Here is a 16875-nt window from a genome sequence, read left to right on the forward strand (position 1 = left end):
TCTTTATATCAAAAAATTAATTTCAGATGGGCAAATGACTTAAATGTGAAAAGCAAAACTTGGAAACTTTTCCTGGGAGAAAAAAAGTATTAAAGAGTATCTTTATGTACTTGAGGCAAAGAAAGGCATGTTCTAAATATAAACTCCACTAAAATGTGGTTAGACTTTACATAACTGATGACACAAGGAACAAAAATGGTACAGGTTGAGATTTCCTAATCTGAAAATCCAAAATACTCCAAAATTCAGAATTTTCTGAGAGCCAACACAATGCCACAAGTAGAAAATTGCACACCTGCTCTAATGTGATGGTTATCAGTCAAAATAGAGTCAAAACTTTGTTTCTAAAGTAAAATATTGAGTAAAATTACCTTCAGGCTATAGATATAAGCTGTACATGAAACAAAAGAATTAATTTCATATTTAGACTTGGGTTTCATCCCCAAGATATCTCATTATGTATATGCAAATATTCCAAAATAAACATCCGAACTCCAAAACACATCTCCCAAGCATTTCTGATAAGGGATACTCAACTTGTAATTTGAATTATTTGCCATGTAACTTTCTCCCTTGAGGAGCTAAGATATATAATTATCTCTGCAATGCACATTATTTACAATAATGTAACTGCTATTTATTGTTTAGCTTTTAGAATAAAAAATCTGTCAGAACACAAAAACATTTTGTTACAAGACAAAATGTAAATGTAAGAAAAAGTATAATTGAGCAAAGCTGGGTGGTGGGGGAAGAAGAGTTCAGTAAAGGCTTAGAAAGATATACTAATATTCTCATTTTATCACAGTCGAATGGTACATGAAACAGAGAGCAAGCATATAAAAGAGGTGCAAAAATAGTAATATAATTTTACTGGTGGGAGAAAAAAGAAGGGTAGTAATGACAACTGAGCAAAATACACATCCATCATAACAGAAAGATAACAGATGGTATCTAAAGTTATATAGTCAAGAAATGAGGTGATAAGCATATGTAGAAATTCTATGGAGACCACTGAGAGAACTAAAAACAAACCATCAAAAATGCTGGTCTCTGTAGTTGTTTAATATTCCTGCAAAATCTATTTTTTAACGAGGTTTTATTTCATAAGCAGTCTGCCCATGCAAATGAGGAAATATTAGTATCTCCATCTATAATTACTATCGCGTAAGACTGAATTATAAAATTCCAAAATAAGTAAAAGAAAACAAAGGTAAAAAAGAATCACCAACATAAAAGCTGTATTTTTCAAATACATTCTAAAGCCCTGTTTTACTAGAAAACCTGTAACTTTCCTCTATTTAATTCTTGCAATATGGTTTATGATTGTTATTACTAAAGAAGCTTTCCATTAAAAAAACAAGACCTTTCCTCTGAGAGAAGAGTTAAGGTGAAAAAAACTACCTTAAGCTTCATATGGAACCAAAAAAGAGCCCACATAAACAAGACAATCCTAAGCAAAAAAAATAAAGCTGGAGGCATCACGCAGCCTGACTTCAAACTATACTAAAAGGCTACAGTAATCAAAAGAGCATGGCACTGGTACCAAAACAGAGATATAGACCAATGGAACAGAACAGAGGTCTCAGAAATAACTCTACACATCTACATCCATCTGATCTTTGACAAACCTGACAAAAACAACCAATGGGGAAAGGATTCCCTATTTAATAAATGGGTTGGGAAAACTAGCTAGCCATATGCAGAAAGCTGAAACTAGATCCCTTTCTTACACCTTATACAAAAATTAACTCAAGATGGATTAAAGATTTAAACATAAGACCTAACACCATAAAAACCCTAGAAGAAAACCTAGGCAATACCATTCAGACATAGGCACGGGCAAGGACTTCAAAAGCAATGGCAACAAAAGCCAAAATAGACAAATGGAATCTAATTAAAATAAAGAGTTTCTGCACAGCAAAAGAAACTATCATTAGAGTGAACCGGCAATCAATGGAATGGGAAAAAATTTTTGCAGTCTATCCATCTGACAAAGGGCTACTATCAAAAATCTACAAACAACTTAAACAAATTTTTAAGAAAAAAACAACCCCATCAAAAAGTGGGTCAAGGATATGAACATACACTTCTCAAAAGAAGACATTTATGTAGCTAAAAGAACATGAAAAAAAAGCTCATCATCACTGGTTATTAAGGAAATGCAAATCAAAACCACCTTGAGATACCATCTCATGACAGTTACAATAGCAATCATTAAAAAATCAGGAGACAACAGCTTCTGGAGAGGATGTGGAGAAACAGAACACTTTTACACTGTTGGTGGGAATGTAAATTAGTTCAACCATTGTGGAAGACAGTATGGCGATTCCTCAAGGATCTAGAACTAGAAATACCATTTGACCCAGCAATCCCATTACTGGTTATATACTCAAAGGATTACAAATCATTCTATTATAAAAACACATGCACATGTATGTTTACTGTGGCACTGTTCACAATAGCAAAGACTTGGAACCAACCCAAATGCCCATCAATGATAGACTGGATAAAGAAAAGTTGGCACATATATATACTATGGAATACTATGTAGCCTTAAAAAATATGAGTTCATGTCCTTTGCAGGGACACGGATGAAGCCGGAAACCATCATTCTCATCAAACTGACACAAGAACAGAAAAACAAATACCACGTATTCTCACTCGTAAGTGGGTGTTGAACAATGAGAACACATGGACACAGGGAGGGGAACATTACATACCAGGATCTGTTGGAAGGTGGGGGGCTAGGGGAGGGATAGCAGGGGACGGGAGGCTAGGGGAGGGATAGCATTAGGAAAAATACCTTATGTAGATGATGGGGTGATAGATGCAGCAAACCACCATGGCACATATATACCTACATAACAAACCTGCACGTTCTGCATGTGTACCACAGAACTTAAAGTATAATAATAAATAAAAATTTAAAAAAATATTCCATAATGAAACTGAATAGGTAATCTCAAGAATTACTCTCTCTTTCTAATATGAACTATTCCTCATGTTTATCTGTATTGAAACAAATATACAAGGAACTGAATAACAAAATAGAAACTGGCAAGTCTCATTAAAAAAGTAAAAATCAAACTTTAATAAGTGATGCTCACCAAATGCTTACATATTAAAGGCACCATGCCAAGTACTTAATAACCAAAGTTCATTTTACAGATGGGGAAAAAAAAGGATGTACGTTATTATTCAAAGTCACTAAGATGAGATGAACCCAGGACCCAAACCTAAGCTGTGTAAATGCAGGGCCTATGCTTTAACAATGATGCTACACTGTCTCAAGAGTGCAGAAAAGGAGGCGGGGGGAGGGGTTTGGAGCTTGTTGGAGATGGGGGTGATAATTATAAAAATAAGAGCTAACATTTGATGGTTTACTAAATGGCAGGACTAAGGTGCTTAAATGTATTTCAATGAACTCCACATTAAAAGAAACAATTGAACTGTCCATTTAATAACTGAAAATCTTCAAGTCACATAAATAGTAAAGGTCGAAGCAAGACTACAATCCAAGGACTATGATTACCTAAATATCTAGCAAAAAAAGGGGAGGAGAAGGAATACAGTCACTGAAACAAGTAAGTCAACATAAATACCATCTTTTGTAGTGAATGAATGGCAAGTAGAGTTTTGAACAGGTAGAGTCTGAAGCACAGTACAATACCCTGATAGAGATACCTATAAGTGTATGACTGCTGTTTCCAATTTATCACTAAGACTTATAGATTCTATCAAAAAAGTCCATTCTGTCCTTTCAAGTCCATTCAATTTTCTCTATCTACATTGTCAACATTACTAAATACATAACATCCTAATTTTTTACCATGGATTACTTCTGTAGGAGACCAGAATGCGTCACCCCAAAGCATGCCTCTTTAACATAAGGATTATTTTGAGCTGAAGGTAACTGAGAAGATGCAGATACAAGAAAAGCTCCCGATCCTCCCCAATTTACCTAAAAGCATGACATAAGTTTACAAACACAAAGGCGTCCCTCCTTCTCTCTCTACCAGAAAGGCCAAAAGTTGATCACTGAAGACAAATGTAGCCCCTTATCAGCCTGGACAAGGTACCAGAGGAAACTGCATGAGAACGTTTACCAACTAGCCTTTATTTAGTATGTATTTCTATATATTGCCTTTCCACAATTGGCTGCTCATGAAGACTCAAGGCCCTTTCAAGGCCCTTTTCCTTTTTCTTGTCTCTTCTCTAAAAATTCACTGTTCTGTACTGAAGATGCTATGTAACCTGGATTTCTAAGCCATCTCTTTGAGAACTACTTATTCCCTTGCTATTTCATATATATGTGTGTATATATATATATATGACGTATACATGTTCTTTTCTCTCTTGTTAAGGTGACTTTTAACACAGGGTCCATCCTAAGAACTAGGAAGAGTAGAGAGAAAATTATTTTTCACTCCCCTACATGTTCTACAGCTTCTTATTTTTGTTCCAATCCAAGAAGGCCAACCCCACCTTTCTACTCACCCTCTAAATTCATAAATTCCTCATGGTTACTGGCCAGAATGAAGATTTTTTCAAATGCAAATGTAGCAATTTCACAACTCGGAATAAAACTAACTGGTTCCACACAGCACTCTGAATAAGATCCAAACTCCACAGCATGGCTGTAATGACCCACATAATCACAGTCTCTACATTCCAGCCATAACACACTTTTTCCAATTCATAATACCTACCATGTTCCCTCTCACCCCCTTATCTTTGAATAGTCTGGAAGTCAAATTATCTACCCTTCCATCTCTCTGGAGTAGACCCCTCTGCTGGGCTCCCATGACACCCACCAACTTCTGTTGCCCAGCTATTTCTCCATAAGCCTAAAACTTTTAAGAGGGCAAGTGCTCTATACAGCTTACTATCCTTAAAACTTAGTACAGGTCAGGTGTAGTAGCTCACACCTGTAATACCAGCACTTTGGGAGGCTGAGACAGGAGAACTGCTTGACCCAGCCTAGCTGGGCATGGAGATGCATGACCGTAGTCCCAGCTACTTGGGAGGCTGAGGTGAGAGGATCACTTTAGTTCAAAAGGTCAAAGCTACAGTCAACCATGAGAGTACCACTGCACACCAGCCTAGGCAACAGATGAGACTGTGTCTCAAAAAAAAAAAAATTGGTATAATGCAAACATTTTTGAAATAAAGTACTGATCAAGAGATGCAGACAGTGGTATCAGAAGAGCTTGGAATGGATAAAGTGGCCAAGAATGAACATGATACAGGAAAAAAACTAAACCAGTGAGGGAGAAAGATAGAAATAAGGTTAGATGTATGTAACAAATCAAAAAATAGAAATATTATAAACAATGAAAATTGAGACAAACTGGTGACAAATCCTAAATCCTTTTAGAAAAGGCAAAGTACAAATATCCCTACTGTGTCACCACAGATTAATTTTTAAAAATATAGTTGATAAATACATGAAATTTATTGTTTGCTAAACCAGCAGATACACAGACCATTAATTCCTTCAGTTAATATTTTTCAATTGCTCTGTAAGATATTAAATCATGAACATGTTTTTATTGCTTTAAAAATGTTTAAGTACTTTACTGATTCAAACTGAATCTAGGTGTCTAATACTACTACTTACCATTGCCATATGGAAATGCACGTGCAGAACGACTATCATAACCAGAGGAATGTCCACTGTTGAAGAAAAAGATATATTTTTATGTCTGGTACAAATAAGTTCTGAATTTTCATAATGTAGTGCAAAAAGAAAAACTTAGGGCAAAATTACAAATTTTATCCAACCACCAATTTAATGACAGCTTAGCTATATAATTAATACTAAAACATGGTGGTTTTTTGGACCTAAAAAGTATTAAAATACCTAATTTTACAGAAAAATAGAATGTGCTAAAACTATTTTACATAAATAATCCAATCAATTTAGCTTGAGTCACAAGTAAAGTAACAGAAACTTTCAGGCTATCAGAATATTACAGATTAAAAATTTAGTCTTAAATAATTGGTTTTAATGATTATAAATCAGTAATTCAGCCCCACTGACAGGATCAACAAAGAATACTTTTTAACATTTTGACTGAGAAAACAAATGTGTCTAATAGAGACTTAATAAACCTAAACCCTTATGTTCTTACAATTCATACTTTCTTATTTTATCATTTCCTTTGAAAATCATATGCAGGGTTTGATGCTACTAATGTAAAGTTCTCACAAATTTTGTCTTTTTACATCATTTGAATTATTTTTTTCAGAAACACACTATTTTTAATAGTTTGCTACTTAAAAGGAAATAACAATAGCTCTTATTAGTGATTTCTATCTGCCAAGAATTATACTTGCACTTTATATTTACTAGCTTTTAAAATATACACAACTCTACCAACCCTTTTGATTAAAAAGAAAACTTAGTCTCAAAGGGCTTACGAACCTTGCCTAGCAACACTGTGTGATTTCTATGCTGTTAAACACCATGCTGCCACCCATGAGGGAAATATTCTTTCATACAGCATTCTGGTTAACATAAGCCATAAGTACACGATACAGAAATATGGCTACTGCCTCACAGAATGTATCCAGTCCTTCTTTGTGGAAGTTGAGATGGAGCAGAGTATCAATGAATAAGACAGCTTTTCTTGACTATGGTCCTGTAATAGTTTTCCCTATTTTATCCCAGAAGAGACATGTATTATCCATAATTTCCAGTAATTTATGCTGGTATTTCCCATAAAACTGACTGTAGCTGGGTTTTTAACAGTCTAGGAGTTTGTCTAATCAAATGTGTCATAAATCAAAGCAAAATATTATTTCAAAATATTATAATTCTAGTTTTCTTTGCCCTGTTTTGATATCAGGCTACAGGTCCAACATCTTATATAAAACTAACATAGATCTAGATTTACAAATTACAAGACAGATGCTGTGTTTACAAAATTAAATCTCTGAAAATATTTCCAAGATATGTATATGGTTCTTCTGTCAAAAGGCTATCAATGATCAAAAGTCAGCATCCATAACTGATTTACCTTTCTATTGTTGGTATAAGAGATGGAGGTGGAGCGCCTGGTGGAGGAGGAAAACCTGAAACATTCAATCATAAGATAAAAAATGTTAACAGAATGTACACTTAATGTCAGGAGTGAAACAAAGTTGCTGCATATCACTAAATTTCTCTGGGGATATGAATGTGCTTCTCTATGTTGTAAGAATGGACAGAAAAATGGAGCTCAAACTTATAAACAGATTTTTAGCACAATAAAACTTTAAATAAGCAGTCTGGTCTAATACACAGAGCACAAACTGGGAGTCAGGACACCGGTCTTATTTTCAGCACCACACACAGCCCATTTTGTAAGTATGAGAAAGTTAATCTCAATGCCTTACCTTTTCCATACATAAAACAGTAGCCACCAGATATATTTGAAATATTTTAGAAGAAAAGCAGATAAAATAGTAATTACCTCTTTCAAAAAATATTTCAAGTTTTAGAAGTATAGAAATTTCCTTAAAATGTGTAACAGAAGTATAGAAATTTCCTTGAAATGTGTAATTTATAGTCTTACCAGTAAATGTATAGTGCTCAAAGCTGAGAATATCCACCATAAAATATGTTCAAATAGCACAACCCTAACAAACTATTTTACAAAGAAAGGCACATAATATAGTTTGTGGATTAGTTTGTAATGAATATAATTTGTACCTCTACATCATGGGTCTGCATTCTCAATAAATTCACAATACCTAAATGGAATACCACAGAATAATAGGACTAAAAGGGACCTGAACAGTTAATCTACACTATACTTTCAAATTCAGATTAGCTATAAATCATCCCAAAAGAAAAGGATTGATTCCAAAACTTATGATGTCAATTCCTTATGATACCGATTCCTTCCAAGTTTAACAACTCTCAGTACTATAAATGCACCAAATTATATAACTTAAATCTCTCACAATACAATTCAAACACTGTCCTAAATGAGAACAAGAGGTATTCCACTGTCATATTTTCTATCACCTTGTAGTTATGTGAAAACACTTCCACTAAGCCTCCGTTTTAGTAATTCTATGAAAAAATAAATCTCAGTTGTCTGAATCCTTCTCAAAGATCCACTTAAATCAATTTTTAGTCCCGCTTCAAACTGTTTTCATGTTTACCATGCTCTTCACTGTTTTCAGGTTTATGATCTATAATTCCTCTATTAAACATCTTAAAAGTACAAAATCTGGCAATTACCATGTTAGTCCTACAGTCCACAATCCTATTTCACACAACTTCACAGCCACATTTGTTTTTTAAACTAAAAAGACACACCAATGGTTCCTTTGACTTTCCCTGATGAGTCTTTTTCAGACACATTCACACATAATCAATGTCTCTATTCCACATCTAAGTATGTATACTGTCCTATGCTACCTAAACTTTACTTTTTCCAACTGAGACCCACCCTTGCAAGCATTATCACCTCTCATTCTCTTCATATACTTTGGCTTGTAACAGTGAACTCAGTAAAACACACTTGCTACCAGGTGTAGCATCACACTATAAAAAGAAATAACTGACAAAAATGTTTAAAAAAAAAAAAACAAAAACAAAAACACTGGGCCACATATAAACTCCTATTGATCATAACATTACAACAATAAACCATCACCACTCTAAGAACCACCACCTGACCAGCTGTCTGTCTAGTTGCTATGTGGTTTAGAACGCATTTTCTCAGGATACTAAGTTAAGCTAGCAGGATTAAAATTTAAAAATCAGAAATAATGATAAAGTCAAAATAAATTATCTTTCTCTTCTCTTGCAGTCACTACATTATATCAAAAAATTCATTAGTCTGTAAAGACATTTTAAAGAAAATTTTTATTTTATACCCTATACTGTTTTCCTCGCAAATTGAATAGGTAAGAATTTTCTCAGAATCTCTATTTCTACAGAAATGGGTAAGACAGGTATAAGAATACTAAGTATCTTAATCAAAACTAGAATGAAGCAAAGGCAGAGCTGAAAATAGGACCTTGAAATCCCAATAGCCTATTCCATATTCTAACCACATCAACACCGTCCTTCCTGTAACTGTAAGCTTAAAATTTCATGTTTATTAACAATGATGGAGAAAACATGAAAAAAGTTTTACCTGGAGGTGGTACAGTTATTGGAATACCTAAAAAACAAGTGATGAAATTTAATATAGTAACTGGATTTCAGAACCTGTTATGTATTTATGCCATCACCAAAATGAACTTTGAAATAAAACCCCTCGCCTCATTATCCTGGCTTATTCACTCAAGAGAAGCATTCTGTTTTCTTGCAAAGGACTAACAATTCAAGTATAATATACAACAACCTCCTTGAGTCTAACAACTTGATAACAAGGTTTCCCCCACTAGTTGTAATCACAAGTTAGACATCAGTTAAAAAGCACACTTATGCACACACAATTATCAAATGCCATGAAGTTAATCCTAACTAAAATGATAATCAATGCCTGAGGCTGTTATTTTAATAGGAAAACTGATCTGTGGGGTTCTTTCTCTAATACTGCAGGTAGTACAAGGATAACTCAAAATGATGGATATTACTGACTTTTGTAAAGCTCAATATGTTGTGGTTCATTCAAGTGTTGACTGTTTTACTATCGCTGGCAGAAGTGAGGAAAGGCTAACATTTCCTTTGATTTGTAGAAGGAGAGAAAGGGGGAATAATCAATTCATATATACACCCCCAGGGCACATTAACATAAATGTAAATGATTTACTTTTATAGGTATTAGCAAATATTGAGTGACTCTCACTATTTGTATACATTATAAACTCTGAGAAATAAACTGTGTACATTCTCATTTTACAGGGACCAAATGTGCCCTTAAAGCCTAACATAAAATATATTTACTAAATACTAAAATTAAATTCAGCATTTTAAATTTAAGAGATACATGAAAGCAATTTATGTGGCATGCAAATTTTAACTATATCCAGTCGAGGAAAAATGAGAGATTTCTAAGCAGGAAAATAAAAAAAATTTAAGACAATTAAGAATAACTTTTTCATGAAAACTTTTATACCATAAATAACTAAAACAGTTGGCATGGTTTCCTAAATCCTATCTTAAAAACTGCATCAAAATTAGTCCAAAAAATAATCTAATTCATTAGCTAAATGTATGTAAAAAGAAAACAAAATTGTTTTCAAGTCAAAAGAAACATATGCTAACACTATTTTAAAATGTTCTGACATGCATGTTTTATCAGAGTAAGAGACTTAGATTTAAAAAATCTGAAGTTAGCATATGGGTCTTTAAAAAGACACCGAAACACCTGATTTTAACCACCCATACAATAAAAACATATTCCAAACTTACAAAACCAACAAGACTAAAAAAGATACATAAAGCAGCCATGAACTTTCAAAAATCATTAGGAATCCACAAGTCTGCTAAAGTGACCCATAGCTAATGGAAACTCTCATCCATCCTGAGGTTACCTTCCCTGTTTCCCAAATTACTAAACTAAAAGAATCCAGCAAACAATACAAGTTAGCAGAGTCCCAGACTCCCAAGTAAATGAGAAAAGTAAGGAAAGCAGAGCAGTAAATGTTCCTAATAAATACTATAACCTAATTTTCTTTAGAATAATAGAAATACTACTTAACTTCACTATTTGATCTATTTTCATATTTAAATAAATGATTATTTTCTTAGATTTAAAAGATAGAGACCTGTAAGATAAGATTTATAAGATAAAAGAATATACCACAATCATCCACCCATATACTGTAATCCTAATAACTTTACCTAAATGAATATGTAAGCAGGATGTACCACTTTAGCTACTGCTTACCACAGCTTACTAGAATGTAAATTCATGCAAAAAACTAAAAAAATTACTAGTCAGTCCCTTCAAACTTTAGTCCTCAAAAACATTTAAGTTATGAAACTTCCACAAAACATAGAGATAAAAGACAATACTAAAGAATTCAAATTAATTACATTACAAAAGTAGTTAAAATTACTATCTGCCTTTAATGTTAATCTTACTACATAGGACAAAAATAAGCTACTGTAATTGAACACATAATCAAAGAAAAAACCATGTCATTTAAAGATGTCTTTCTAATCAATACCTATATACCAGAAAGTTGGCATGGCAACAAGGAAGGGACCTTCCTGTGAGACCTCCATTTCATCTAGATATTATTTCAATGCAAATCTTTATTAGTAAACGTTCACTAAAACATGACTATAAAGTTGATGAAACACTATACAACCAATTCTTTGAAAATTATTCTATATAGTTTCAAACTAATACGTGATATCATAGAAGGCCAACATCATTCTCATTTAAAAATCACTATTTAGTATTTGACCTTTCTTAATAAAAGAGAAACAGTATAAGGGAAGAGAAAATTCATCTCAAAAGTCCCCCTCTTTTCCCCTCCCAACACCTCCATCTTCCTGGCAAACAGGACTTAAATAAGACAAGTATTTTGTTTCTTTTCTGCATCCCCCATCTGAAAAATGAGTTTAAAAAAATGTTTATTTTCCTGGAAAGCTATATGTAACAGTAGTAAAAGTAAATTTCTAGACTTGGCTAAAAGCTTTTGGAAAAGTAATACTCAAACTATAACAAACTGAACAGATTAGTGGTATTAAAACTTGAACATTCATAGGAATCACCTGGAGAGTCTCTTAAAACACAGACTGCTAGGCCCTTCCCCTAGAATTTCTGATTTGATAAGTCTTGGGTGGGACCAGAAAATCTGCATTCCCCAAAATTTCCCAGATGATGTTGCTGACCCAAGACTATACTTGAGGATAACTGCATCAGTTTCTAAACTTCTCTCCTAATTTCACTGCTGAGCAATTTAATATTCAATACAGACTGAATAAATCCCATTCCAAATTTTTATGAAACAAAGCATTTATGACACTTAAAGTACTATGAGAGCTTACATCATCTGGCATTTTCAAAAGAGAAGATGATTTCTTTTTTTTTTTTTCTCTTTGGTTGAGACAGGATCTCACTCCACTGTGAGTGGCATGATCATGGCTCACTGCAACCTCTGCTCACAGGCTGAAGCAATTCTCCCACCTCAGTCTCCCAAGTAGTTGGGACTACAAATGTGTACCACCATGCTGAGCTAATTTTTTGCATTCTTTTGTAGAGGCAAGGTTTTGCTATTTGCCCAGGCAGGTCTCAAACTCTAGGCTCAAGTGATCCACCCGCCTCGGCCTCTCCAAGTGCTGTAATTACAGGTTCGAGCAACCACACTTGGCCTTAATTTTTGTATTTTTTATAAGGATGGGGTTTCTTCATGTCGCCCAGGCTAGTCTCGAACTCCTGAACTCAAGCAATCCACCTGCCTTTGCCTCCCAAAGTGCTGGGATTATAGGAGTGAGCCACTATACCCAGCTTTATTTTTCCAGTATATAATGCATACACTTAAATGTAAAAGGAGGTGGGGGTAAGACCAGAAATCCTATTTGGGAGATTGAAGGAACTGAGACAAAAGAACAGAAAGGCAGCATTCCTGTTAAACATCATATTAAAAAGAATTTATCCATACTAAAAATTCCCACAAAATTAATAGTGGGCCTTGCATTCACACACAAAAAAAACTAAACAAAGATTGTCTATAAACTCATTCTCAGTGTAGTCCGTCATCATTTTCTATAACTAAGACAAAATAGCATCTAACATGGCGTTCAATAATCCCCACCTGCTGGTATTTATGCCTTTACATACCTCTGGTATTTATGTCCTGCCCTGTGTGGGGGCTGGACATTGTGACTTATGTCTAAAATACACATAAAATCAAAGTATGTTACTTCCATGACTAGGTTAGAAAAGACAGTGATTTCTATTTCACTGGCAGTCTCTCTGTTGCCTTCTCAGCTTATGTGCTTTGATTAAGCAAGCTGACATATTAGAGGCCTACACCAGTGAGGAACTGAAGCCCTATCAATCCAACAGTCTAGAAAAAAAAAAAAAAACCCACCAGAATCCTTTTAACAAAGAGGTGAATGAGCTTGGAGACAAATACTTCCTTAGTCAAGCCTCTAGAGAAGACGGAGGTCTGAGAGAGACCATAAAGCAGAGGACCCAGCTATGCTTTTCCAGATTCCTGATCCATAAAAATTGTTCAATAATAAATGTATGTTGTTTTAAAGCCACTACATTCTGGAGTAATTTGTTATACAGCAGTGAAAACCAATACATGCAATAATCATCTATCTTTACTCTATTTAATTCACATGAAAGAAGAAAATGGCAGAATCTGTAAACCACGATTCCCTTTTCTCGCTAGTATAATTCCAAGTTCCATCAGCACTATGAAATAGAAAAACCTGATCACTTTCCTTAAGTCTCACGATTTGTATTTCAAAGCCGTCAAACTCAGAGTAAGTTTTAATCAAAAAAATAGAATACAGAAAGCCAACGTTTACAAAAATCTTTAAATATCACATAGAAATGCTTATCTATGTATCAGGATTTTTTTAAATTAAACACAAGCAAAAACATATGCGCGCGCACACACGTATCATCTCATCTACCACCCACCCTTAAATACAAACCAGAATGTAGAAAGAATACTGCAAAACCATTACTTCATAATTAAAACAATTACAAGGTGCAAAAAAGGATTTAAATTATCTTTAGGGAAAAAAAAGGTGTTAAAAAGTGGTATGGTCACACATAAAGTAACCAAAATAAACCAGCATACTGCATGTCTAAAAGGTAAAAAAGATAATCTTACATCAACTATAAAAGGGACAAACTATGTTGTCTTTATTAGGATCTCTTATTGTTCTAATTTATAAAATTTAAAGTCTACAGAAAATAAACTTTTATCTTAGAAAAACCATTTTTGATAGAAATACCAATGTTTCTAATAGAGAACTTGTAAAGAAATTATCTCTACCAGCTTACATATAATCATGAAATGATTGAAAGAGCAGTGTAAACAGAAGGCAGAAATTAAACTGTAATTTGATTCAACAAAATGTGTCAATGGTGTATTAAAAATGTAACTATTATAATGGGTGCATCATGGAGGAGAAAACACATTCAAAATCAACATCCTAAGAAAGCTTTTAATCTCTGTTAAATTTACATCTAAATAAATTTTAATTATGCCAGAAAATTATATTTATTACAGATAATTAGCACTGCACTCTATTTTGAATTTACTGAAAACACTGAGAGGCAGGCTTTATGAAATAAATATAGAAAAACTCAAGAATGAATAGTTTTCAAAAACTTTAAGGAATTCTTTTTTAATGGTATCTATGGATAATGCTTACATTTCTGGCAAACAGTGCCAATTAATTAGGAGGTAATCTGTTGAGTAAGACCAAAAATGCATGGTATTATAAAATTAGCTTAATAACTGTTACATTTATAAAATCGTTTCTCAATTAAAGAGATAAAATTGTACATCCTCAAGGGCACTGATAATATTCATCCAATAGAGGCCGAGCTTCTGCCAAAGCAATGTTCTGAATGTTTTGTCCAGGACCCTAGGGTCCTTGAGACCGTACTAGGGAATATGCAAGGTCAAAACTACTATCATAAATTTACTGAGATGTCATTTGCCTTTTTCATGTCCATTTTCTTACAGTGGAGTTTTCCGGAGGCTACATAACTAGTGATATCACAATAGATTTAACGAAAAAACAAACAGGAGAAATGAGATTTTTCTACTACGCCACGTAGTAAAAAAGACTTCCAAAAGTGTAAAAAATAAGGCTACTTCCCACTAAATTTTTAAAATTATTCTAGGAAAAGTACAGTTATTTTTCATAAGAAATTTTACTATGTTAACATGTAATGAGTTTATTATGCATATCCCTAAACTAATAAATATTTTAATTTCTCAGTTTTAATTTCTAATATTAAAACACACATAAAACAGACATAAGTAGAAGCTCTTTGGGATCTGCAGTAATTTTTAAGAGTTTAAAGAAGCCTGTAATGGAAAAGTTTTAAGAGCTGCTGTGCTAAAGAACCAGATTGCTAACAGAAAAATAATCTAATGAAAATGCAGGACTTAGAGTAAATGCAGAATGACCCTAGATGTGAGTAGCTCACACTCCCAACTCAAATCCTATATATCATCCCTAACCCAAAATTAACATATTTAAAGAATGAACAAGATTTTAAAGTTCATGCAATTAGGCTGGGAATGGTGGCTCACGCCTGTAATCCCAGCACTTTGGGAGGCTGAGGCAGAAGGATCAAGAGGTCAGGAGTTTGAGATCAGCCTGGCCAATATGGTGAAATCCTGTCTCTACTAAAAATACAAAATATAGCCAGGCATGGTGTCACACACCTGTAATCCCAGCTACTCAGGAGGCTGAGGCAGGAGAATTGCTTGAACCTGGGGGGCGGAGTTTGCAGTGAACCAAGATCATGCCACTGCACTCCAGCCTGGGTGACAGAGCAAGACTCTATCTCAAAAAAAAAAAAAAGTTCATGCAATTAGTAGTACTAGATTACTAGTCAGACACTGATCTATAAGACAACAGTCTTTTAAGAAGAAATCTACTTCTTTCTAAAATGCAGAATTCTACACATCTGATATATAGATAAACAGTTAAACCATATAGCTAACTTTAAGAGCAGGGATGCCTGGTTTGTGGTCCAGAGTAGCTGGGATATATCGCAGTAAAGCAAAGACCCTTTTTCAACTCAGCAGAATTCCGCTACTAGACTACATTTCAATTGTTCCCAAGACCCATAGAACTAATGGAATTTACCTTTTACTCTTCAGTAAACTCCACTACAAAAAATGAAGATCAAATATGATGACACTAAAGTAAATGAACATTTAAAAGCCCAAACTAAAAGCCTATCATAAAGTTACTCACTATCATTAATTAAATTCTATTATTTGAGAAACAAAGTCAGTCAGGCACAGATAGACAAATACAGGATTCTACTTATATGAGGTACCTAGAATATGTAAACTCACAGAGACAAAAAGGAGAATAGAGGTACAGGGGCTAAGGAGGAGGGAAGGAGTTTAGTGGGTACAGATACTTATGAAAAAGTTTTATGTACATATGGTGATGGTTATGTAACATTGTGAATATATTTAATGACAATGAACTACACATTTACAAACGGCTAAAATGACAAATATATTGTATTTTACCACAATAAACAAACACACAAAATCACCTACCCTGTAACATTAATACTTCCAATTTTATGGGTTTTCTTCCAATAAAATACACGATTCAAATTATTCAAAGTATTTCAAAACTGACTTCTTTAGCTAAAGAAAGAGTTCTTAATACAAGCCAGGCAGAGTAAAACCTTAATGAGATTTTTAAAAAATGTGATAACTGCTCCTTATAATCTCCCTAACTTTCCTACCCACAAATACCCATGCATGTACTTCAACATCAGAGAAATGCTTTAACAAAAGAAGTTTCTAAGACGTGTTACTGTGACAAATATACATAATCCAATAATACAATTTTCTAGATATAGGTACTGATTCATTTCAACATAGTTAATAAAGAAAATAGGCTTTCAAGCAAAACTGCCTGGGTTAGAATTCTAGTTTTACTATTTTCTAGCTATTACTTAGATGCCTTAGGTCCCCGCTTCCTCACTGCAAATTAGGATAATATCTATTTCAGACGTTGTTCAAGAATCAAACACATGGAATGCGCTCAGATTAGTACCCTAAAAAGTAAGCATTCAATAAGTATTAGCTATTATATCTATTAATACTCAGAAAAAGCATGAGACCACTCTAATGTATTTCTGAAAAAATTTAATACACTGGAAACTATTTTCTGATTCACTAGAAAATGAAATTGAAATAACAGATTTCTGAAAATTACAGAACTAAATTAGCCATCTT

General features: G+C 33.7%; 1 protein-coding gene across 50 annotated transcripts in view; it reads right to left on the reverse strand.

Moving 5' to 3' along the window:
• Positions 1-16875, reverse strand: part of FIP1L1 (factor interacting with PAPOLA and CPSF1) — a 78968-nt gene that overhangs the window by 13688 nt on the left and 48405 nt on the right. For 30 of the 50 annotated variants that reach the window (XM_035292363.3, XM_035292360.2, XM_008993305.5 and 27 more), the window contains 3 exon segments: positions 9138-9164; positions 7023-7077; positions 5621-5676 (listed from right to left, as the gene is read on the reverse strand). In XM_035292363.3, the coding sequence (XP_035148254.1) occupies positions 5621-5676; positions 7023-7077; positions 9138-9164 (138 nt within the window). 50 annotated transcript variants of the gene reach the window in all.

The sequence above is a fragment of the Callithrix jacchus genome, chromosome 3 (genome assembly GCF_049354715.1).
Source record: "Callithrix jacchus isolate 240 chromosome 3, calJac240_pri, whole genome shotgun sequence".
Lineage (NCBI taxonomy): Eukaryota > Metazoa > Chordata > Mammalia > Primates > Cebidae > Callithrix > Callithrix jacchus.